Here is a 26,052-nt window from a genome sequence, read left to right on the forward strand (position 1 = left end):
TAAAAGCCTGACTATTCTTTCCAAAAAATTAGAACACAACAGTTTCCCACTGCAATTAGTTATTGTGTATTACATTATTTTTTGAAGAGGTCAAAATACAAAAAGTTCCTTCCAATATTTAAAAAAAACAAACAAAAAAACCCTGTGGCCCGTGAGCGATTCTAACGCGACAATTTTGGCCCGAAAGAAAAAAAGTTTGGACACCACTGCTGTAGTTGTTAGCCATGAGTGTAAGTTCAGTAAAAATAAGTAGGCTATGTGTGCATTACTGCCCCTGGGTTACCAGAAAACCAAAACATTGCATGTGTGTCCTTGTTTACATGCACCTGCTGAAGTGTATTTACATAAATAGGCTGCATAATGATGAACATACGAGAAGAAGACTGCTGATATTTATTTATTTTTAAATAACTGGTCAAGGAAATTTTCAAACATTTGCACTTCAAATTTTACATAAACCATTGACATGTTAGCAAATGTAATGTGATTTCTCCCATTTCTAAATGAACCAAGGCTTTATCAAACCAACCATAAAGAACAGCATTTGATTGGCTATATGAGGTTGAAATTTCCTTTACCATTTCAGCTAATTCCCCTGTAAACAAACAATGAACTTGAAATTATGTTGTCATAGTTTGCATCCTCCTCCTGATGTTTTACAAGCTTTGGTGAATGTTTGACTGGACACTCCCACCAAACTGCATGTATAAAAAGAGGACCAAGAGGTGGTGACTTTATTCATCAGAGCAGTTCTTCTTATGAGCTATAGGCCTCATTGACAGGTAAGAGAGAGATGCTTCAATTCATGATTTCAGTTTAAAATACTTATACTATTTAAATATTGTGCAATTGTACCTTCTAAATGCCATTATTGTCATTTTTAGTGTTTTAACAGATATCTTAACTGGAAAATACCTGTTTTTGTGTGAAAAATATCTGACAAAATGTTTTTTCAGCAGGACTCCTTTTACTTTCCAGAGTGAAAATGGTTGACTATAAAGTGACCGTGTTTACTGGCACTCTCGTCTGGTCCGGTACATTTAACAATATCTACATCAAGCTGGTGGGGGCCGATGGGGAGAGCCAGCAACACCCGTTAAAAGGGGCTTTACCCTTCAACAGAGGAACAGTAAGTGTAAAATATCCTTCTCTAAATGTAAATGTGTTTGATTTTGTCCCCCTGTCCTTATATAGTCAGTGCTTCTGTGCTAATCATCAAGTTCATAGCTACACTTTAGCTCAACAGTCTTCTGTTTCTGTAATTATTCCAGGAGTCCACTTTTACCGTGACCAACCCGGTCTCCATTGGACAATTGATCCAGATAGAGCTGATGAAAAAGGGGCCCTTTATTTTCCCTGACGACGCCTGGTTTCCTTCCAAGGTGAAAGTGGAATCACCTGAAGGACACATCTACAGTGTTCCCATCTACCGCTGGATCACTGACGGTGAGGCGCACTGCTTCAGAGAGGGAACAGGTTTGTGGAAATTAGTTATTCTCACATACTGCTTCTACCAAATCACACTTTTAAACAGAGATAAGTCCCACAACTTACTATGCATGCCATTATATTGAAAATGTAGCCTATGTAAGGTAACAGAGGTGATATGTTTTAATAAAGTATTAAGAGTCAGTCTACTTAAAGTCTGAAGTGCTTTATTGACATGTTTTCACATTAAATTACTCAAAACACGCAAGTAAATGCTTACTACTTGTTATTTCATTTACTAATTAGATTAAACTTCAAATAAAGTTATTAACTGAACATGTTATTAGAAAGGTTATTAACTTAGCATGTTAAGTTTTGATCACATTTTCCGTTATTATTAAATAATTTAATACGCAAAACACACCACCAAAATAATTCTGTCACAAATTTGAAAGGTTTCATATTCATAACAGATTTAATTTCCTTAACACAAATTTTATCTATGTCACTGAACTTTTACAAGGGTTACTTCATGTGTAATGACCAATTTTTTGACCATGCATGACATCACATCAGTAAACTCATTTAATTTCAGAAACATGAGATCCCTGCTTGCATTCAACACCATTTTTTTTTTTCACTTCAATGTTGTAGAAGAAAAAATAAATTACTTAAAGCTTAGGTGTCCCAGATTATCTATCACAACCTAACCATGTCGTGTTTCTTTGTATATCAAACCATGTCTTGTTTATTTCATAAAGCTCTGAGAGCCTTTGATGACACCCATCGTCGTGGCCAGTCAGATCGTGAGCAGGAGCTGGTGCAGAGAGGGCAAAAATACTGGTGAGTGCTACTATTTTAAAGTATCCCCCCCTGAAGCCAACCTGCATCCAAACCGGCTCCTCTTTTAGTTCAATATGTTCTTTTCAAATACTGGTAAAACAAGCCGTTTGATTGATTGATTGATTGATAAAACAGTGGGGGCATCAGGAGCATGTGACTTGTGAGGACGTAGTTTTGTGAGCTCTGCTTGGAAAGGGCATTTATTAACACATTTTGCTCTATACCTGCTTGAGCTACATTGTGTCTCAAATATCTAAGGGTCTATATCTAATCATTTTTTGGTCTGGGTGAAAGTTTAAGCTGTCTAAAATGCCAAAGTTTCAAAAGTCAAAGGCAGGCTCTGATCCCACGGACATGCCAGACACAGACCCACCTTGAGGATCGACACCAAGATCTCGCTTACTCAATCTTCAATGTCAATCCATTTAAAAAAGGTGCAATATCCAAAATATACAAACTTATTTTGAATAGTTGCCCCCTGTGGAGCATAAACTAAGACAGCTTGGTAAAGGAGACTTTGGGGAGCTCATCTCAGAAGATATTTGGGAAATCTTTATTATTTTAACCTATGTAATAGTAATTCCATAGATTGCATTGCATTACAAGTTAGGTAAATTATAGAGATGTATAGGCTCTATGACTGTTGAGTGAAGAGACTTTGATTGTGGTTGTGGGAACTGTTACCTATACTTTCTCCTGAGGGGTTTAAAATATTGGTGCCACGAGTAGTATAATCTGAACATGCCAGTTCGGGTTATTTTTGTGATTGTATGTCCAATGTTTTGTTTTTGTTTTTTGTTCTTTTTTTCTTTTTTCATTGTTGTATTATTGTAATGTCTATCTTATTCTTGTATCTGTGGCATCAACATTTATATTGCTATCATTAAGAGGATCACCATCTAGATGCATGTTGTATTTGAGTGCTTACATGCAAGTTAAGACACCCTCTATTTGTTGGGGTGGGATACAATTTATCAGACTTTAATGTAACAATATGTAAAATTGAAAATAAAGTTGTTAAAAAAAAAAAAAGATAAAATACACCAGCTTTGTTCTTTTTTTTTATTATGCCACTGTTTTTTATTAACTCTAATGTAAAACTGTAAACGCAAATGCTTCTTGACAGTCCAAAGTTGATCATTTTGTTGTTCTTTCTTCTAGCTGGGATGAGTATGAAGTGGGAATTCCTCTTTGTATGAAGGCAGACATCACTCTCTTTCTGCCTTGTGAGGTCCGCTTCTCCTTTACCAAGAAAAAAGAATTGGCCTTCACTGTAGGAGAAGGGTGAAGTCCTCAAATTCTATCAGACATGTTTCCAACAATAAAACAATGTACCTTTTTCCCGACCTGTTTATTTAACTGTTCAAGAACAAACAATAAAGTTGCCATTTGTATTTTATTTCAGGCTGACTGAGCTGGGACTGAAGCATCTGGCTCTCAGCACAGATGGGTGGACTGATCTCGAGGATATCAAACGGGTGTTCGGCGACAAGCGCACTGATATATCAGGTATGCTACATCTTCAAGGGGTGGGCATGGATATTCTGGGAAGTGTTTTCAGCGTCAAGCCTGAGGATAGCCTCATGTTGTACAGAAGAGTTGGGGAACAGTAAAACACTAAACAACGTCCGTACATTAAAAAAAGACTGTTGCCAGAAACAAAGCCTGTCTGGTCCTCAATAATGATGGTAGGAATAATGGCTGCTAATCGCTGCACAAGGATCTTGGTTAAGATTTTATAGTCGCAACCAAGGAGGCTGATAGAGCAAGACTCTTAGACAAGGGGTCCTTGTGTCTTTTTAATAGCACTGAGATTGTCGCTTGAGAGAGTGTTGGTGGTAATTTTCCAATGACCAATAATTCGTCATAAAGATTTATGACAGATTTTAGTTTTGGCACAAGTTAGGTACTGCTAGTTTACGGAAAAACTTGATTCTGTCTGCAAAATAATGTTTTCATGCAAGTTTACACAGAATTTATATAATGCTTCTTAAAGATGTATTTCTCAGTCATTTTTATTTTCACATTTTTAATGAATGCTGAGTAGTATATTGGCTTCTCTACTTTGCTTAAGTGTTAAAAACTCGGTAGATGGTTTTCAATGTTTTCTTATGTTTTTTCTCAAAATTAGGTAATGACTATATCAGTATCAGTAAGCTGCGTCGCTGTAGTTGTCTTCTCTTAATCTTGAAACTCAGTAACTTTCCGGTGTTATTTTGACAGACTTCACCACTGAACATTGGAAAGAGGACACTTTCTTTGGCTACCAGTTCTTAAACGGTATTAACCCCACAATGATCAGGCATTGTTCAGCCATCCCAGAGCACTTTCCTGTGTCTGAAAGTTCGATCTCTCTCCCTGGTCTGTGTACCTTGGATGATGAATTGAAGGTAATTTTTTTGTTTAACCTCACTGATCTTATCATTTTTATCACATTCTTATCAGAATCTTGCATTTCCACATGGCATGTTAAATCACTTATAATATCCACATTGTATGATTTTTTAGTAAAAATCTCTCATTCTTTACCATAATTTCAAACAGAAAGGAAACATATACTTGTGTGACTACAAGCTTTTGGATGGAGTGGAGACAAACATCATCAACGGGAAGAAGCAGTACTTGATGGCTCCCCTCGTCCTGTTTCACAAAACACCTGATGACAAGCTGAAGCCAATCGCTATTCAGGTGAGAGTGACTCAAGAAGAGTAAATATTAAAGTTAGGTAAATTTAGGGTATTGTGTAAGGCAGTGATTTTCAAAGTGGGGTCTCAGCACCTCCAGGGGTCTGCGAACTATAGCCTGGGGGTCAGCGGAATAATCTACAACATTTTTTAAAAGTTGAACATTAAAAAGGCATATCTACAAACTGGGATCTCTTGCACCATTAACCACCATTAACCATCAGCTATTTTGTCGAATACTCCCAACTAGTGGTGACCCCAGCCCACTTCTCAGTTCGGATGCTTTCTGGCTGATGTTTTGGTCACTTTTGAATGCTAGCGGTGCTTCCACTCTCGTGGTAGCATGAGACGGAGTCTACAACAGACACAAGTGGCCCAGGTAGTGCAGCTCAACCACAATGGCACATCAATGCGAGCTGTGGCAGGAAGGTTTGCTGTCTGTCAGCGAAGTGTCCAGAGCATGCCAGGAGAAAGGGCCAGTACATCAGGAGATGTGGAGGAGGCCGTAGGAGGGCAACAACCCAGCAGCAGGACTGCTACCTCTGCCTTTGTGCAAGGAGGAACAGGAGGAGCACTGCCAGAGTCCTGCATTTGTGACCTCCAGCAGGCCACAAATGTGCATGTGTCCGCTCAAACGGTCAGAAACAGACTCCATGAGGGTGGTATAAGGGCCCGACATCCACAGTTGTGGTGTGCTTACAGCCCAACACTGTGCAAGACATTTGGCATTTGCCAGAGAACACCAAGATTGGCAAATTCTCCACTGGCGCCCTGTGCTCTTCACAGATGAAAGCAGGTTTACTGAGCATATCTGACAGACTTGACAGAGTCTGGAGACGCCATGGAGAACATTCTGTTGCCTGCCACATCCTCCAGAATGACCGGTTTGGCGGAGGGTCAGTAATGGTGTGGGGTGGCATTACTTTGGGAAGGCAGTGGAGGCAAGGAGCTGGCAAGTAGAATTATCACCGCAGAGGACCCAAAGACAAAAAATCTCATGCACTGAAATGGGTGAAGTAGCGAGGCACACCAAAATACCTGAGCACAAGAAAACACGGACAAAATCTCAGGCTACACAAAAACACAACAAAAAGGCCACTAAACACCTCTAAGTCAGTCCAAGAAGCACAAAAAGTGAGAACACAGCGCACTGCCCAAAGAGACAGAGTGAAGACCAGGGCTGAGTGGAAACGGGTGTTCCTTATCAGCTGTTGCGTGGGAGACGCCTGCTACACCCCGTGCCACCCCGCCACACAGGAGAAAGAGAGGGGAAGACGAAGAGAGAACAAAGATTTAAAAAAGCCAACAACAAAAAAAAAATCAGGATCATCACAGAAAGCAGAACACACTTTGAGTAAACAGACAGCAGGAGGGAACATTGTAAAAACTAGTAGCCAGTACTGTAAATGGACTAAATATATGAACTACATCTCACTTTCTTCTCTTGTAGCTAAAGCAGACTCCTGGAGCAGACAATCCCATCTTTTATCCTTCAGACACTGAGTACGACTGGTTGCTGGCCAAGATTTTTGTGAGAAGTGCAGATTTCAACTACCATGAACTCAATGTTCACCTGCTGCGCACTCATCTGCTGGCTGAAGTTTTTGCTGTATCTCTGCTGCGCAATGTGCCCATGGTGCATCCTCTGTACAAGGTCTATATTTAAGTATTAAACACAACTACATAGTAAAGAGGCATCAAATCTCTAATGTTTTTTTACACAATTGTTCCTAACATATAGTTCAATTGTTCCCTCAGCTGCTCATCCCTCACACTCGCTACACCCTGCAGATCAACCTCCTGGCTCGAAAGCTGCTCATTTCTGAGATTGGTACTTTAACAAAGGTAGGTAAAGACCAACAAGCTCAACAAAGTCCCTTAATCATATCATGTACAGTGCCTATCTTAAAACAATATTCCTTGTGTTTACTGGTTCTAGTTTTCAGCTTGTGGCAGAAATGGAATACTCACAATCCTGAAGAAAGCAACAGCCTCACTGACCTACAGCTCTCTCTGCATACCAGACGACATCGCTGAGCGTGGGGTAGAGGCTATACCCAACTACTACTACAGAGACGATGGACTGAAGCTTTGGGATATCATCCACAGGTATTTTCTGCATTCGTTTTAGTATTTCACCAATTGTATACATACACTATATTTCCAAAAGCATCCAAGCCACACATTACATAGTGCAATGCAAAGATACAGTGGTGTAAAGCACGCCGCCACTGGACACAAGAGCAGTGGAGACGCGTTCTCTTGAGTTACAAATCGCGCTTCACTATCTGGCAATCTGATGGACGAGTCTGGGATTGGCGGTTGCCAGGAAAACGGTACCTGTCTGACTGCATTGTGCCAAGTGTAAAGTTTGATGGAGTGGGGGGATTATGGTGTGGGGTTGTTTTTCAGGAGTTGGGCTTGGCCCCTTCCCTGTCAACACACCCATGCGGGGCCCATATGGGTCAGGTATGGGCTGGTGAATGGGCCCCATCTGAGCGGCCCAGCTGGGTCCCGGTTAATTTTGTCCGGGGTTTCCATGGTGGCCCCATGTGGGCTCAAGGTGGGCATTACATAGGCCCTCGCTTAGACCCACATGGGCAACCCAGGTTTCTCCCATCTGGGGCCCAAACTAGCTGGGTCCCATGTGGGCTTATTATGGGTTCCTGATGGTACCCATAAGGGTAGTAACCATTATTTTTATGGGCAAACAAAGGTTCCTTTTGCACACTCATGCAATACAGTTATTAAAGTTAGTTTCAAAACAAAGAATAAAAAATGCAAAAATGTGTCTCCTTCTAAAACTGTTGATACAGTTGATTACTCCAATGTATTGACTTGTTTGTATGAGATTTATAACTGGTTCTACAAAAAATTCTGCTATCAGAATCAAAAGGACACTTGATGGTTGTCAGCATTGAAGTTTCCAACATATTCAAATTTGTATTTTTTTTTTGCAGATGACACAATTAATTGTTTAACCAAGGCTGCTCCCAGTAGATCATAAAACACACCAAACTGGACAATTTACTCCTACTTCTGGTGCAATAATAATATTATAAGATGTCACCTGATCTTATCTGTATTTTTATTCTTAATTTTGATTGCATTGCAATATTTATTTATGGGACAATTTGTGCAATAAAATTCCAGTGTGCATGATAGTATTCATACTGTTTATACAGACTTAAATCTTTAAGTTACTGGCATTTCAACTGTTCCTTTCTGAGGCATGTTTTTAATAGCTCTTTAATTGATGCACATTTCTTTTTCGTACTAGCTCTTGATTACTGTTTTTGATGCATGTTTTTTTTTCTACACTTATATTTTTATCTATTTTAATTTTTTTGCACTGTGTGATTTTCTTCTGCAATCCTGCTTTGCAGCTGTAACACTGTAAATTTCTCCGCTCGTGAGATGAATAAAGGATTATCTTATCTTATCTATCTTATCAGATATATTTGTTATATTTATTATATACACAACAGTTATTGGCTGCAGTTGTGTAAAGCTTTATTTTGAAACATAATCCTGTTTCCCTGCACTTCTCCACTCTTCTGAAAGCTTTGTGCAGGGAATCAGGACTCTGAACTGCAGAAGTGGATTTCAGACATTTTTGTCCAGGGATTCCTTTCCAACGCAGACTCAGGTGTGCTACTCTTAAAAACATGATCTGAATCTATTACATTATTATAGCACAACATTTCGTTGATATTTTAAGTATTGACTCTTGTTTTCTGTAACTCTCAGGAATTCCACAGAACTTTACTACAGTTGCTGAGATGGTGAAGTTCGTCACCATGGTGATCTTCACCTGCTCAGTACAGCACGCAGTCGTGAATTCTGGACAGGTGAATTGTTGTAGTATTGTTTTTGTGTAACTGGTTGATTTGGTTTTGGTTTTTTTTTTTAAATGGGGAGAAAGAGAGGAATGCTATAAAAATAAAAACATTTGTTATGAAATGTTGTCAGTAAGCTTTTAAGATAAATACGTCTAGAGAAGATACAGTATGTACCCCATTTCAAATTGGCTTTTGAGAAAGCACGTAGTTTGTTACTGGAGGAAAAAGAGAAGAACAGTTTTGTATGCAACAGTAATGATAAAAAATGTAAAAAAATAATGCACTTAAAACACATTAAGATGACTTCCTAACACTGTATTACATACAGTAGAGAGAGAGAGATTATAGTGTTGGTCTTACAAGTAAGGCAACTCTTTCACAAAGCTGTTAACATCCTCACAATGAAACCTTTAGTATTCTGACTTTTAGCAGGTTAAATGTCTTTTTTATGACAGTCTTGTTTTTTTGCATCTGAGAACACATTTGAGTAAATTTCACAAAATAGGAGGTATGATTTTGTAGGATAAAATCAAAGTATTGAAAAAGACATGTGAGGATGAGTCAATAATAATGAATGAGTCATGTATTCATTGCAGTTTGACTATGGTGCCTGGATGCCCAACGCTCCCCCATCCTTACAACTTCCTCCACCAACCACCAAGGGAACAACAAGCGAAGCCACCATGCTGCAGACGCTTCCTGATGTCAGTGGTACAGTTAATATAATGGCCACCTTGTTGTTACTCAGCAAGCAGTCCACTGACTTTGTAAGTTCCCACAACATGTGAAAAACATAAATTGCATTATTTTGAATAAGTAAAGAAGAAGTCTAACTGTAATACACACTTAAATATTGGGGAGGAACACTCATTGTAATGGTTTCATTAATGTCCTCAGGTTCCATTAGGCCAGTTCCCAGACGACCATTTCAGTGAGGAGACTCCCTGCAAGCTGATTCAGGATTTTCAAGGAAAGCTTGAAGTGCAAAGTGGAACAATTGCAGCCAGAAACGAGAGCCTTGAAGTCCCATACACATACATGGATCCAAAAAAGGCAGAAAATAGTGTGGCCATTTGAGTATGTTTGTGACCTCCAGCAGTTTTCAAAATGCAGCTTTATATTACCGAAAGCAGTGAAAAGTGAAACTGCATAACCATATGAACATTAGATGCTAAACAGCTGTAGTGATTTATTTGGTAATTTCTTCACAGCTTTAACTCCTAATCAAGTCATTATAATTTTCTCCAATTTAGTGAAGTATTATGCAGGACATTTAATCAAAAAAACCTTTTGGATTTGCTAAAACAATATTTAGGATTTTGCTGTATGACTACAGTATAAAGTAAACTGTGCTATACGACTCACTGTCTGAATTACTGTCTGCAACAAACAATTCAGTGACAACCTATGTGAGTGCTATAATGAAATCAAATATCAAATAATCTTGGCTGCATTGCTCTTTTACAGAGACATGATAATCACGTCTTCATCTATAAATCTCTTATTGGACGTACACCATCTTACATAAACGCTCAACTGTCTATTGCTCCAAGTTCCGAGTGTTAACTCTAGGAAACTAAGAATAGGGAAATTCGCTTTTAGCTTTTTAGCTCCAAAAATGTAGAGTACAGTCTCTCAAGATAGAGACTTTTTTTTCTCTTGGCAGATTAAGACAAAGATCTCAAACCAATTTACCAGTGTGTAATTGCTTCTCCTGAGATACACCTGACCTGTCTTTGTTGTATTATTTGTGTTCTTTTGTTTGTTTTGATCTGCATCTTCACATCATTGTAAATGAGAGAAATCTCAATGATATTCGAGGCTTAAATAAAGGTTTAAAATTAAATAATATCATTTGATGTTCACATCTGTAATGCTTTTGATTTGACTTTTTTGTTATGTTTGAAAATGATGCTGCTTGTATCATGTATTTAACATAAGTTGTAGGAAAATAATGTTCAAAGGCCTTTATTAAATTGGCATTACATGTCACAGATCACAGGTTGGGAAAAAAAAGGTAGGAGGACCCCGTTGCAGGTAAAAAACAAAAGGTTTATTTCAGAAAAGGCAAAAACAAAACTCAAAATAATAAATTTTAAAAAAGCCTTGATGAGAAAAACGAAGTAAATGCAGAAGCAGTGGAAGCTTAACGACAAATTACAGACTACCAAAGACACAAATAACGAACCGACACAGAGGAGAAGAAACACAGAGACTAAATAGACACAGGGGTAATCAAACCCAGGTGAGACTGGTTACACAGGTGAGGACATTTATCAGACAGGCGGAAAACACAAGAGGAGCAAAGAACAAAAGACCAGAAACACTGACGACAACTACAAAGTAAAACCTGACACTGAAAATACAACCTGAACAAGACATTACACAAATTCAAAAGAAAAACTAAACACCAAACCTAAAAGTGAAAGTAACACAGGAAACACTGAAGACTAGAACTATACTAGCCTGACACTTATTGGGAGCGGAGGTTAATATGGCATCTAAGTTGGCTAATGCTCCAACATTTTTGCAGAAATGTGTGCTCTTGCTGACAGACAGACACAGGTGAAAGTGTTTCCTTCCAACCCTGAATTGCAGAAGTGAAAATGATGATAATGCAACACTTTTCTCACTATACGAGCTATTAATACATCATGAGCTATTGCTACATTATGAGCGGTATGAATAAGGCTCTTAATGTAATAAGTTACTTATTCAGGGTCTTTGTCCCGTAACATAAGCCTGAGAACTGAGTTGATTTACTGAGACCACTGCAGGTGTCTAATAAAAACATAAGTGCTTGTACAACGCGATATGTGAATGATAAACTAACTGAACGGTTTCTAAACAAAACGGTGCATAAACAAGGATGCAGGAAAACACTTGTGGCCTTTCACTCCAAACAGTAGCGTCTTAAATGCTCAAGGTACTCCAAGTCCTGTACTGAACTATTACACAAATGTGGCTCCACAACAAGTATCCAATTATTTGAAAAAACTGACTTTAAGGCAACCTTTCTTCCAACACACCTGAAGCCGACCAAAGTAACTCGCACATAGACGACACATCGGCAGAGAGTCACATGTTTGCACTGACGTGACTTCAGTCCATGCCCTTCTCGGCTTGTGAAATACATTTTGCAGCAGGTGACCTTCAGGGCGACCGTACATTACTGTACCTCCTTAAAGATAAAAAATGTCATGTGTCACATTTTGTTACTGCACTTCAGTTTGTAAAGATTTTGCCTTTAATTAAAAACACTTTTTGAGATTTGAACCCTCTTGTCCTTTTAGCACTGCAGAGGAGAGATCGGTTGTTAAAATAAAGTAACTGAGGAACTTAAAGTACATTTTATACCAGCTACTTTTTACTTTTACTTGAATAAATGTTTTAACTGGTTATTTTACTTGTATTTAAGTAAAATGTTGTCAAAGTGACAGTATTTTAAGTTGAATATTTTAGTATTTTTCCACCTCTGGTTTCCGGACACATTTCTCATCCGGTTACAGTTTAATGACCTAAGAACTTAAGTCAGCACTTATCTACCGGCGGACTGAAAAGTAAATGTCTGATCATCTCAAGTCACCGATTACAGGCCGCGATATCAGGATCCTGTATTTTAACTGGTTATATCGTGAAGACTGATTTAAAAAAATTAGCCAGCCCTGGAGTCTCTCATCAGTGCCCAAGAATGATGCTACTACTTCTGACCTTGTGATTTGTAGACTGACTCACTATGTTCTGTTCACACCTGTTTTTTCAGCTGTCAGTGAGTGGGGTAACTAAAGCAGCATGTACACACATCACAGACTCATTAAATAACCTCATCACATATCACCGGAGTCTCCCAAATTCATCTTGGGCGTTTTCCACCACTGCTCTCCAGATAAATCTTTAAAAGGTTATCATCAGTACGTCACATGCAGCACATGCCTGAAAAAAAGACACTGGATGAATGCTGGGGAAAATACTGGGTGAGATACTATTCAAATTATAATTATGGACTCTCGGGGAAAGGGAGGACGGGTGTTTTTATGATTTCAAGCACTATAAAGAGGGAAAATCAGGGACTTTCCAAGGAAAAATCAGTGCTCTTATGATTTCAAGCACTATAAAGTATAGAAATCAGGAATTTTTTCTTGGAGACTCAGTGTTCTTATGGTTTCGAGCACTAAAAAATGTAAAAGGAATCAGGACTTCCCAGGGGAAAATTCAAGGTGCTCTTAGTATTTCAAACTTTATGAAAGCAAGAGCTCTGGATTTTCTCCGGGGGACTCAGTGCTCTTATGATTTCAAGCACTATAAAATCTGAAGAATCAGGGGACTTTCCAAGGGAAGATTCAAAGTGAGAGAATATTCCCGTGGCGAGTCAGTGCCCTTAGTATTTCAGCACGATAAAATTAGGAAAGCCAGCAAGAGACGTCTTGACTGTAACACGGGGTCCGGATCCACTAAGTGTCATGTGCCTTTCCCCGACAGTCCAGTGTGTAATATTATGGGATAAAAAAACAAAAAAACAAATACGGTGAAAAATGTTTCGAATGTCTGAATGACTGGATGAATGAATATGGATGTCCAGAAGGAGTTTCGTTGAGCTTAAATCAGTTAGAATAATAATACAAATATAAATAATAAATACAGTATAAATAAAAATAAAAAAAAAGTAAAGGTGAAAGGATTAGGATTTGGAAAGATATGGGAGTCATAGCAAATGCACGAGAATGTGGAAGACTGCAGTTAGACTCTTGCTGCAAAAGAGAGAGAGGAAAAAAGGTCATGTAAAAGGATGGCAGAGGGACGAGTTTAAAGTGGAAATGTAACTGGAAGAAAAAAACAGTTCAGCCCACCTCCATATAGGTTTAGTGATACCTCACGCCTGTCTCCTTATATGCCCCATTGCAGGCCCTCAGGGTGACGGACTCGGACCTGGACTCCTACCCTCCCATGCCGCCGTCCCTGCCACCACTGGAACCAGACCAGCCGGAACCAGACGACCAGCCTCCTCCCCGTGGTCAACAGGGCCCAGCTAACGGTTCTTCAACATCGCAACGTTATGACAGCCCTAACATTGCCAGCTCCAGACCAAAGAACAAAGCATCCGGATTGGGATAACACAGACACTGGAATACAAAGCTGCTGTTGCTACTCTGACCCGAGACCTGAGAGACGAATTCTTCAGAAACACTGATACTAGCGCTATCAGGGGTGTTATGCAGCCCTCAGAGAAGCAAGCTGCTGATTTCCTGCATTGCCTGACGGAAGCCTTTAGCCGTCACTCAGTCCTCCTCTGCAACCACATTATGGATGTTGCAGGGCAGACATGCATGTTGTACATAAGATGGTGTCATGGTGTAAGGTATGGAGAGCTCCAAAGACACGTTTTACACGCTCAGGACATGGTGAATGAGCGAGAAGGGAGCAGAAAAGACAAGAGAGACACTGTTGCATAAGGCTAAGCTCCTCATGGACAGTGGATCTGCCATTTCCAGGGCCTGTCCCAAAGACACGGATGCGAAGGGGGCCGAGCCCTTGACTGACATTCTGACGTGTGCTATTACTGCCGGCAACCTAGCCGTTGAAGGGACGATTGCCTGCAGCGAGGAGGAGCTGAAGGAGGAGCCACCGGTGGGGACGGACGGGAGGTTGGGACTCCGGGTGCGGACGTCAACCCGGTTGCTGAGGGTCCTGCCCAGGGGCGTGAGATACCACACACACACACACACACACTGCTACACTCTGTTGAAACGGCGCCTGCTTCTACTGATTCACATAGGTTACACACACAGGAGGCATTAACACACTTAGAGTTACAAACACAACCCCTGCCAAAAACATGTTTATTTACTTATTTTTAGAAACATGTTTATTTACTTATTTTTATAAACATGTTTATTTACTTATTTTTATAAACATATTTACTTATTTTTAGAAACATGTTTATTTACTTATTTTTTAGGAACTTTTGTTTATTTACTTATTTTGGGTACTTATGTTATTTTGATTCTCCCGCATTTCAAAATGAACCTGTGTTTACGATAGAAATTTTGGGGAAACTGGTTAAATTTCTGGTTGATTTTGAGGCTACTCATTCTGTGATCACAGATTTATTTTGTCTAACCCAATTAGATATAGTGGCAGATAGATCTATTCTATATCTGCCTCTGAGGAAACCATTAGAGAAAGGTTTTCTAATCTAAAGATTTTCAGCTACGTCATTCATTTCTGGTTTCTCATCATAGACCTAATGATGACGATCCTGACACGTGTTACAGCTGTACAATGGGCCCCATTTGAACTGAAATATATCTATGAGTTGAGAATACAGTTAGGACAATCGACCCAGCAACTTGTTAAAATGACCAAAGAAAAGTTGCTCCTGACTCAAACTTCAAGCGACTTACTGACTTACTCTGTACCTCTCATGCGTCTAATGACTTCGACCATGTTTATGGAAAACAATGGTACAAACAATCCTCTGAAAGACTGACTCTAACATTGTTTTGGCGGCTATCTGTATGTCCTTGATGGAGCCTCAGGAAGGATTGTTTAGAGTTTAGTTTCTCTCCGCATGTTTCTTCCTGAAGCTGAGCGCTCCTTCGAGCAATTTTAGCTAATTGTTATTATTTGATGTTTATTTTGTAGAGAGAGAGCACAGTCGACTGAATTAAATTCCCTGGGTGTTAAACATACCTGGCCAATAAAATTGATTCTGATTCTGATTAAAACAAGCCCCGTCTCAGTGGCCACCTGCCTCAGGTCTTACCGACCCCTCCTGTCCTGTTGTTCAAACGGTGGATGAAAAGGGAGAATTTCACTCTTCTGTCTTGTTATAAATGCATGGTGATAAACTCCGCTCTGTGGCCTACTTTTCATCCAAACTTGACCCTGTGGAACTTCCTGGGTTTTTTTATAGCTGTAGTAGCAGCTAAAGAAGCTGTTTTAGCTTCACGTGACATTTTTGGCTCCGATCTTACAGTCCTTGTTTCTCGTAATGTTTACATTATTTTGCTTGATCAAAAAGCATGACACTTGTCTGCTGCCAGGTGATTGCGCTATTCCACCATCTTGTTTGGCCTCCCCAATTTCACTGTCAGGTCTGCACACCTCGTGCTGACATCTCTGACCGACCCCTAATTAACCCTGACCTAATCCCGTTCATTGATGGTTTCTCCTCCTGCTCTGACATTGGACTGAATAGGGTAGAATACGCTGTCTGCTCTAAAAACAATGTGTTGGCCTCTGGCTCACTGTCATCTACCGTAAATTCCGGACTATAAGCCGCTACTTTTTTCTCACACTTCGAGCACTGCGGCTTCTACTCCGGTGCGGCTAATGCATGGATTTTTTATGGGGGACAATGAGCTTCTGCCGCAAAAACATTTGACTTCGTCACGTCGGATCTTAATATCAGTCATTTTGCGCTTCATGCACGCACCCTCATCATGGAAAACACACGGAGAAATACATATGATGCAGCTTTCAAGTTAAAGGCGATCGACCTGGCTGTCAAAGAAGCTAACAGAGCTGCTGCACGTTAAGATGACACTGACAGCGACAACAGAGACTGAGGAAGTGAGTAATGAAGTCATTCTGAGGCAGTGAATGGATGGACTTTTTCTTGTGAAATATATTACGGTCATCTTTTTCATCAGCCGTGTTACAGACACCGTCGGCTAGGCTTCGTATTGTAACGGTTCATGTTGTAAAGTCAGTAGTTGATAATGTGTTCATAATTCCGATTATGTGGAGAGTCAGTGAATGCACCAGCGAGAACGTGTTGAGTGGCTGTATGAGAGAACGCTGGGGGAGAGAGTTGGATTGTTACGGCAAGTTATGTGTTGCTCTCTGCTGTAAACGGCGTGGTCACGGCCGACAGTGATCGGGTTATTAAAAGTTATTATTTGAACGCTCTCGTCGTCCTTTAACGTCCGTACGGACGCTACAGTATTTGCGGATGTTACCGGTAGCCTACGTCTGTGTAAATAGCTCTTGTTATAGCGTGGACACCTGCGGCTTATAATCAAGTGCGGCTTATATATGTACAAATACATTTATTTACTTATTTTTAGCCGGTGCGGCTTATATCCAGGTGCGCTCAATAGTACGGAATTTACGGTAATTACTCTGCACAAACAGCAGAACTTGTGGCTTTAACTGAGGCCTGCAAATTAGCATCTAAAATGGTCATAATCTACACTAACTCCCATTATCCCTTCGGAGTAGTTCATGACGTTGAAGCACTATGAAAACATCGCTCTTCTCTGAAATCTGACTGTAAACATATTTGAAACTGTGGTTTACATGTTTTTCCATGTGTGTCGAAGCATTTCCAACTAAACATGTTGACAGAAGTGCCGTCGCAAAAGCTCTTTTGACAGAGATCATTCCAAGGTGGGACATACCTAAACCTAAACTCCAGTGATAATGGCATCCATTTTATTAAGAAAGCCCGAACAAGAAGTAAGTGCTCTGTAGGGGTTCAAGCTAAAAACACACTGTGCCTCCCATCTACAGTCAGGTGGCGCTATGAGTGTGAAAATGGCACTTTAAAAAGCAGATTGGCTAAATGTTGTGAAGACACCAAGTTACCCTAGACAAAAGCACTTCCGCTTGTTCTCATGTAAATGTGTACACGCACACGTGCACGCACCTCACTTAACTTTTATGAAATATTGTTTGAACATCTAGATAACACTGGAGGGGAAACCAGCACAAAACTAACTCCTACATCTACTGCTTTATTAAAACATAACATGTTGAAATATTGCAAAAGTCTGTCACGGTCCCTTTCTGTCTCCATCAGGCGGTGAAAGCTGCACTACCCGTTCCAGCGGCCTCTGGACCGCTCTACACCTTCTGGCCAGGACAGTGGGTTGCTGTGAAAGACCACTCTGTCCATGCGTCTCCCACCAAAGGTGAAAACACAAAACCCTCAGGGGAGCTGCATAGTTTGTGGATTATTCCCCCATACCACTCCCTCTAACTGCTTGTTGATTCCCTCCCGCCTGAGTACATGTTTCCACTTCCGTTCTCTTGCTGTGGAAAAGCAACCACACTCAACCTTTTCACTGGAAAAGCAACCACACTCAAACTTTTTACTGGAAAAGCAATCTCACTCAAACTTTTCATTGGAAAAGCAAACACACTCAAACTTTTCATTGGAAAAGCAACCACACTCAAACTTTTCACTGGAAAAGAAATCAGACTCAGACTGTTAATCTTACCCCCGGTCGAAGAATATAACGGAAGTTATTATGTTCTTCATGATCCTCACACCTTCACTTCACCTTCACCGACTAATGTTTTTTGTGTTCGATCTCGATCAGTGAATATGTAAAAAAAAAAAAAAATGGTCTCAACCTCTTCGTTAACCCTTAGTCTGTATTACTCGTCAAGACCCCAAAGGCACATATTTGGGAATCATTGCAGGATGTAATATCCCTCTTAATGACTCCTGCTCTTTCTTTCTTCCTTCTATGATAAATCTGCTGTTTATTGGAATTGTGCTACTGATTTTGTTTTTTTTCTTGTTGTGTTATTCCCTGCACCAGAGCTCGGGTTCAGCACCTAGAGAATCAAACTGTTCAATATCAACTCCTTTCCATGACTTCCCCTGTTATTAAGAATTGTGAGAGTCCAGCAGCGACAGTGATGATGAAGAAGACTATAATCCGTAAATATTGATATGCTGTACCTTTATGAAGTTTTGACTTGAAGTGGTTACACAATTTTCCTCAGAGGACAGTTTGTTTGTAGAGTTTTGAACATATACCACAGAATCTGTTCATTTCTCCAACTTTCCATTTCCAAAACTATAGTGCACCTTTAAGCTGTACTGGTGGTAAGAAGAAAGTCTCTTCATCCTCAGTCTTGGACGTTTTAGCCAATCTAAAATATCTACACTCTTTTTCTAGCAGTATTCATGCTTCAAATAAAAAACAATGTAAACTCCATAAGTCACCTTTAATTTTCACATCAGTTTTCATTAAGCTTAATTGATTTAGATAACACAGCTAAAAAGATGGACAGTAAAGATTCACATTTCTGATTAAATACTTACCCGTCTTTATGCCATGCATGGCATGTAAGGTCTTGGGGACATGGTATTTGATGTGCAAGATGCAATCTATAGGAGTCGAACTCCAAAGGTTTTATCATTAAATTTCCTCCCATTGTTCAAGTAAAACCTGTGTCATAATCTCAGGAAACGTCCCAGCCTGATGACACAAGTCAAACAAAAAGGTCACATCCTGCTAACACTGCATCTCTTTTTTCTCATATCACATCATCAAACCTATCTGTGTTAATTTATCAACTGAGACTGCACTAAGTATGATTTTTGTATCCACTTCTGCACAATTATAGGTGGGTCCTTGTTCACATCAACCTGCTGAATTGTAGATACGTATTCATAGGTATGAATAGGTACATTGTGCCACATTCATAATGATAAACATACAAGAAGAAGACAGAAGTTTTTTTTTTTTTTTTTTTAAGTAGTCAGTAGAAATGTTCAAGCATTTGCACTCCAGATAATTACATAAACCATTGACATGTTAGCAAATATAAATGGAGATCTAGCATTTCTAAATGAACCAAGGCCTTGTCAAAGAAACAATAAAGAACAATATTTGATTGGCTATGTGGTGAGGTTATAATCTCCTTATACAACAGGGAGTAAGAGTCGTCCCATTCCCTGGAAACTAACTTTAAAGAGCACTAATGTTTTTTTCAACTGTATCATTGAAATTGGTTTCTGCCATGTTGTGTTTGAGGTTGAATTGTTTATTGTTGTAGTCGTTTAAGTTGGCCATAAGATCTCTCATTGTTCTATCGGTAAACTGAAGTATGTCTTAAATGCAAACTTTATTCTGCACACTTGCATACTACATTTATGATGATTTAAGTTATACGTTTAATTTAAGTTTATGATTTAAGTTATATATTAGATGTTTGAAAAAAAGACGTTTTTCTATATTTTAACTTCTGCGCTCATGTCTTTGATAAAGTTTTTTATTGTGACTGTCTTTGAATACATTTTGTACAGATGTTGTTCGAGGCATACATTTTATTGCTGAAGTGCTTCAAAGAAATGTCTGTGATATGACCACAACTTGAACTTGAAATTATGTTGTCATAGTTTGCATCCTCCTCCTGATGTTTTACAAGCTTTGGTGAATGTTTGACTGGACACTCCTACCAAACTACATGTATAAAAAGAGGACCAAGAGGTGGTGACTTTATTCATCAGAGCAGTTCTTCTTATGAGCTATAGGCCTCATTGACAGGTAAGAGAGAGATGCTTCAATTCATGATTTCAGTTTAAAACACTTACACTATTTAAATATTGTGTTATTGTACTTTCTAAATGCCATTATTGTCATTTTTAGTGTTTTAACAGATATCTTTTACTGAAAATACCTGTTTTTGTGTGAAAAATATCTGACAAAATGTTTTTTCATCAGGACTCCTTTTACTTTCCAGAGTGAATATGGTTGACTATAAAGTGACCGTGTTTACTGGCAATCTCCTCTGGTCCGGTACATTTAACAATATCTACATCAAGCTGGTGGGGGCCGATGGGGAGAGCCAGCAACACCAGTTCAAAGGGGCTTTACCCTTCAGCAGAGGAACAGTAAGTGTAAAATATCCTTCTCTAAATGTAAATGTGTTTGATTTTGACCACCTGTCCTTGTATAGTCAGTGCTTCTGTGTTAATCATCAAGTTCATAGCTACACGTTATCTTAACAGCTACATGTCTTCTGTTTCTGTAATTATTCCAGGAGTCCACTTTTACCGTGACCAACCCAGTCTCTATTGGAGAATTGATCCTGATAGAGCTGGTGAAAAAGGGGCCCTTTTTTTTCCCTGACGACGCCTGGTTTGCTTTCAAAGTGAAAGTGGAATCACCTGAAGGACACATCTACAGTGTTCCCATCTACCGCTGGATCATTGATGGTGAGGTGCACCGCTTCAGAGGGGGAACAGGTTTGTGGAAATTAGTTATTCTCAAATACTGCTTCTAAATCACAGGAAACTTTTTAACAGAGATACAACTTACTATGCATGCCACCATATTGAAAATGTTTCTACAAATATCAAACCATGTCTTGTTTATTTCATAAAGCTCTGAGAGCCTTTGATGACACCCATCCTCTTGGCCAGTACGATCGTATGCAGGAGCTGGCGCTGCGAGGGAAAGAATACTGGTGAGTGCTACTATTTTAAAGTATCCCCTCTGAAGCCAACATGCATCCAAACCTGCTCCTCTTTTAATTCAATATGTTCATTTTTAATTAATGATAAAATACACCAGCCTTTTTACATTTTTTATCATGCCACTGTTTTTTTAATAACTCTAATGTAGAAGCCATATAACTGTAAATGCAAATGCTTCTTGACAGTCCAAAGTTGATCATTTTGTTGTTCTTTCTTCTAGCTGGGATGTGTATGCCGAGGGAATTCCTCTTTGTATGAAGGCAGACGACCCTCTCTCTCTGCCTTGTGAGGTCCGCTTCTCCTTTACCAAGAATACTCAATTTATCTTCACTGCAACCACAGGGTTAAGTCCTCAAATTCTATCAGATATCTTTCCAACAATAAAACAATGTACCTTTTTCCCTACCTGTTTATTTAACTGTTCAAGAACAAACAATAAAGCTTCCATTTGTCTTTTATTTCAGGCTGGCTGAGCTGAAACTGGAGGGTCTGGCTGACTGCAAAGAGAGGTGGACTGATATCGAGGATATCAAACGGGTGTTCTGCTGCAAGCGCACTGATATATCAGGTACTTCATAATCACGCTAGTTTACTGAAAAACTTGATTCTGTCTGCAAAGTAATGTTTTTGTGTGAATTTTGTGAGATGGTTTTCTAAAGATAATTCTGTGTGTGAATGTCTCATACATTTCTAATGAATGCTAAGTAGTACATTGGCTTCTCTTTGCTTGTTAAAATGTTAAAAATTATCAAGGCAGAAGGTTTTCTGTGTATTTTTATTTTTCTATGTCAAAATTAAGCAATGACTAAACTTTTTACTGGACAGAGTAACATTTCATTAATTAGATGACTGAAATCTAACTTTAAAGCAACTTTGGTGTGCAATCCTGACCATGAGTCTTCTTGGAACTGTTTCCCATTAGGCTGATTCACATGAAGCTCAGCTATCACTAAACTACGTCGCTGTAGTTGTCTATTCTTAATCTTGAAACTCAGGAACTTCCTGCTGTTATTTTGACAGACTACACCACTGAACATTGGAAAGAGGACACTTTCTTTGGCTACCAGTTCTTAAACGGTATGAACCCCACAATGATCAGGCGTTGTTCAGCCATCCCAGAGCACTTTCCTGTGTCTGAAGGTTTGATCTTTCTCCCTGGTCAGTGTACCTTGGATGATGAATTGAAGGTGATTTTTTTTACCTCGCTCCAAAACTCACTTTTTATTTATTTCACATTCTTATCAGAATCTTGCATTTCCACATGGCATGTTAAATCACTTGTAATATCCACATTGTATGAGTTTTAGTAAAAATCTCTCATTCTTTACCATAATTTCAAACAGAAAGGAAACATATACCTGTGTGACTACAAGCTTTTGGATGGAGTGGAGGCAAACATCATCAACGGGAAGAAGCAATACTTGATGGCTCCCCTCATCCTGTTTCACAAAACACCTAATGACAAGCTGAAGCCAATCGCTATTCAGGTGAGAGTGACTCAAGAAGAGTAAATATTAAAGTGAGGTAAATGTGTAAGGCAGCCCTTAAACCATGATATTTTATTTATTGAGAAATAGAGCATCTGCTTTGCTAAAATAATTAACCAAGACTATAATACAGCTTCAAAGGCCTGAGCAACACCAAAGCACGCAAGAAGGCAAGGATCATCAAACTAGCCAGTACTGTAAATGGACTAATCATATTGAATTAACCACATCTCGCGTTCTTCTCCTGTAGCTGAAGCAGACTCCTGGAGCAGACAATCCCATCTTTTATCCTTCAGACACAGAGTACGACTGGTTGCTGGCCAAGATTTTTGTGAGAAGTGCAGATTTCAATTACCATGAACTCAATGTTCACCTGCTGCGCACTCATCTGCTGGCTGAAGTTTTTGCTGTATCTCTGCTGCGCAATGTGCCCATGGTGCATCCTCTGTACAAGGTATATATTTAAGTATTAAATACAACTACATAGTAAAGAGGCATCAAATCTCTGACTTTTTTTTTTTTTTGCAATATTGTTCCTAACATATAGTTTAATTGTTCCCTCAGCTGCTCACCCCTCACACTCGCTACACCCTGCAGATCAACCTCATGGCTCGAAATCTGCTCATTTCTGAGGATGGTATTTTCGCAAAGGTAGCAAAAGACCAACCAGCACAACAAAGTCCCTTAACAATCTTTTAATATCATGTACAGTACCTAATACCGTAAATTCCGTACTATTGAGCGCACCTGGATATAAGCCGCACCGGCTAAAAATAAGTAAATAAATGTATTTGTACATATATAAGCCGCACTTGATTATAAGCCGCAGGTGTCCACGCTATAACAAGAGCTATTTACACAGACGTAGGCTACCGGTAACATCCGCAAATACTGTAGCGTCCGTACGGACGTTAAAGGACGACGAGAGCGTTCAAATAATAACTTTTAATAACCCGATCACTGTCGGCCGTGACCACGCCGTTTACAGCGGAGAACAAAACCATAACTTGCCGTAACAATCCAACTCTCTCCCCCAGCGTTCTCTCATACAGCCACTCAACACGTTCTCGCTGGTGCATTCACTGACTCTCCACATAATCGGAATTATGAACACATTATCAACTACTGACTTTACAACATGAACCGTTACAATACGAAGCCTAGCCGACGGTGTCTGTAACACGGCTGATGAAAAAGATGACCGTAATATATTTCACAAGAAAAAGTCCATCCATTCACTGCCTCAGAATGACTTCATTACTCACTTCCTCAGTCTCTGTTGTCGCTGTCAGTGTCATCTTAACGTGCAGCAGCTCTGTTAGCTTCTTTGACAGCCAGGTCGATCGCCTTTAACTTGAAAGCTACATCATATGCATTTCTCCGTGTGTTTTCCATGATGAGGGTGCGTGCATGAAGCGCAAAATGACTGATATTAAGATCCGACGTGACGAAGTCAAATGTTTTTGCGGCAGAAGCTCATTGTCCCCCATAAAAAATCCATGCATTAGCCGCACCGGAGTAGAAGCCGCAGTGCTCGAAGTGTGAGAAAAAAGTAGCGGCTTATAGTCCGGAATTTACGGTACCTATCTTAAAACAATATTCCTATGTTGACTGGTCCCTAGTATGCAGCTAGTGGCAGAGAGGCTATGTTTACAATCCTTAAGAGAGCAATGGCGTCAATGACCTACAGCTCTCTCTGCATACCAGACGACATCGCTGAGCGTGGGGTGGAGGCTATACCCAACTACTACTACAGGGACGATGGACTGAAGCTTTGGGATATCATCCACAGGTATTATATGTACTTTCAGTTTTGCATTCTTATTATTATTTTACCATATTAGTATCAAATTGTCGACATATGTTGCCATGGAATGCCCTCTAAAAAATCAACTTGATAGATGTCATAATTCACACTAAAGTCAAACAAGACGGGATTTCATCAGTCCATTTCAGTTGGGTCAGATTCCAGAACAGCAAGAAGGCTGGAAGATTTCTTTCAAGACTTCTCTTTAAATTTCCTTAGTTTCAAAACATAGAATAAATTTTATATATATATATATATATAAGACATATATATATATATGCCATATTTTCATTAAAACACTGATTGACAATGATTGAAGAAATCTAAATCTGATCTTCTTTGTTTTCCCCAGATGGCATGTGTATGCAAAGGGACTCCCCCATTGCATGAAAGCAGCAAACACTGAGTCTCTGCCTCTGGAGGTCCATTTCTCCTTCACCAAGAGTACAGAGTTTCAGTTCACTGCAGCTCAAGGGTGAAGTCTATCAATTCTATCAGCAATCTATTAATGAATAAAACTATGCACTTAACTCCCTACCAATTTAACAAGACTATTAAAGATACGTCTTTTGCATATATATATATACCAAATCCCGTTTTGGCTAATTCTGGCATTTTTACCCATAGATAATCAGGTGTTTTAAAAAACTGCACTGTCGACTTCTTAAATAAACTGAATTGAATTTCTAATTATGTTCTTTCAAACGTTAATCCTATATGAAAGTGTTAAAAGGTTGATTCTTTGTCGTTTTGTCAGTAGAGTGACATCTCAGAAAGTAGTTGAGTAGCAGGTCTTTATCTTCGTCACATGCAAATGTTTAGAAACCCTGAACAAGTGTGTGACAGCCAGGTAATAACTTCTGGAACATACAGTCACTCTACATTATTTCTTACATTAAATGGAGCTGAAATATCCCAACAACTGCCCGTGACTGAAAGACCACATCAATGTAATGGGTAAAGAGAGCGAGACGTGAGGTAAACATACGTCTCGATGGCGTTCAGTCCTGCCATGTACATCTTCAGCAGCCGATCCTTCCAGTACGCTCTGGGGATCCTGTTGTAGTGGATGCTTCCTGATATGTAACGAAACACTTCTCCATCTTTCCTGAAGCAGTCGTTCTCGTAGTCCACGCTGAAGGAACCAGGTTCTCCGAGCTGCAATAAAACGGAGATGAGAGATCTTTACTTTCGTGATCAACATTCATAGACAGCTGAGTCGGCTTATGTGCTGTGGTTAAAGTTTCATGCTTTATGGCTAAATACTGGCCTCTCAGCTGACTTTGGACCAGCTGGTAACCTTTGCTTTCTTTGGAAAATGATGGGGAAAAAATGCTTCCCTGCACTCATCATTACAAACCAGCCTATTTTGATATTTTGTCATGTTTTTATGTTAAAGATATTTAAATGTATTTAAGTTCACACACACACACACACACACACACACACACACACACACATGCACACGCACACAATGCATTACAGTAAACAGAGTTTAACAACTGGATGAAATGAAACCTAGTTCTAAATGCAAGTTCAGTTTAATCAGCTCTTTACATCAACATGAAACTAATGGATGCAAATGTCCCTATGGCACTATTGATAACAAATATTCACAGCTACAAATCGTGTTAGTCTTGAGCACAGTAGCAGGGCTTTTAAACAGGGGAACAACCATCTTTGACGTTTTTTTTTACAAAAATATGTAGAATGTAAACATTAACAATAATGAAAGGCACAA

General features: G+C 39.4%; 2 protein-coding genes and 2 long non-coding RNA genes across 4 annotated transcripts in view; 3 read left to right on the top strand and 1 right to left on the bottom strand.

Annotated features, from left to right (window-relative positions):
• The first annotated feature begins 712 nt into the window (after positions 1-712).
• LOC306820003 (polyunsaturated fatty acid lipoxygenase ALOX15B-like) lies at positions 713-10,550 on the top strand. The gene is made up of 16 exons (XM_079337629.1): positions 713-782; positions 979-1,129; positions 1,272-1,476; positions 2,190-2,271; positions 3,433-3,555; positions 3,677-3,780; positions 4,495-4,661; positions 4,816-4,959; positions 6,406-6,609; positions 6,714-6,800; positions 6,895-7,079; positions 7,425-7,518; positions 8,520-8,604; positions 8,706-8,806; positions 9,394-9,564; positions 9,695-10,550. Exons 2-16 carry the CDS (start codon positions 986-988, stop codon positions 9,872-9,874), a joined length of 2,076 nt encoding a protein of 691 aa, XP_079193755.1. The 5' UTR covers positions 713-782; positions 979-985; the 3' UTR covers positions 9,875-10,550.
• A 4,850-nt stretch (positions 10,551-15,400) lies between these two features.
• Positions 15,401-17,681, bottom strand: LOC306820417. The gene is made up of 2 exons (XR_013778667.1): positions 16,903-17,681; positions 15,401-16,015 (listed from the first exon to the last, which is right to left on the bottom strand). It is a non-coding gene; the product is annotated as an uncharacterized lncRNA (long non-coding RNA).
• On the top strand, positions 15,956-17,233 carry LOC306820418. The gene is made up of 2 exons (XR_013778668.1): positions 15,956-16,026; positions 16,900-17,233. It is a non-coding gene; the product is annotated as an uncharacterized lncRNA (long non-coding RNA).
• A 2,607-nt stretch (positions 17,682-20,288) lies between the features above and the next one.
• Positions 20,289-26,052, top strand: part of LOC306820410 (polyunsaturated fatty acid lipoxygenase ALOX15B-like) — a gene marked incomplete at its 5' end in the record, with an annotated part of 39,846 nt that continues 34,082 nt past the window's right edge. Inside the window, 10 exons of the mRNA XM_079338240.1 lie at positions 20,289-20,432; positions 20,582-20,786; positions 20,926-21,007; positions 21,238-21,360; positions 21,482-21,585; positions 22,038-22,204; positions 22,361-22,504; positions 22,755-22,958; positions 23,069-23,155; positions 24,127-24,296. Of these exons, the coding sequence (XP_079194366.1) occupies positions 20,289-20,432; positions 20,582-20,786; positions 20,926-21,007; positions 21,238-21,360; positions 21,482-21,585; positions 22,038-22,204; positions 22,361-22,504; positions 22,755-22,958; positions 23,069-23,155; positions 24,127-24,296 (1,430 nt within the window). The remainder of the gene's footprint in view (positions 20,433-20,581; positions 20,787-20,925; positions 21,008-21,237; positions 21,361-21,481; positions 21,586-22,037; positions 22,205-22,360; positions 22,505-22,754; positions 22,959-23,068; positions 23,156-24,126; positions 24,297-26,052) is intronic.

Source organism: Symphodus melops, assembly GCF_947650265.1.
Source record: "Symphodus melops genome assembly, chromosome: 2".
In the NCBI taxonomy this organism is placed as follows: domain Eukaryota; kingdom Metazoa; phylum Chordata; class Actinopteri; order Labriformes; family Labridae; genus Symphodus; species Symphodus melops.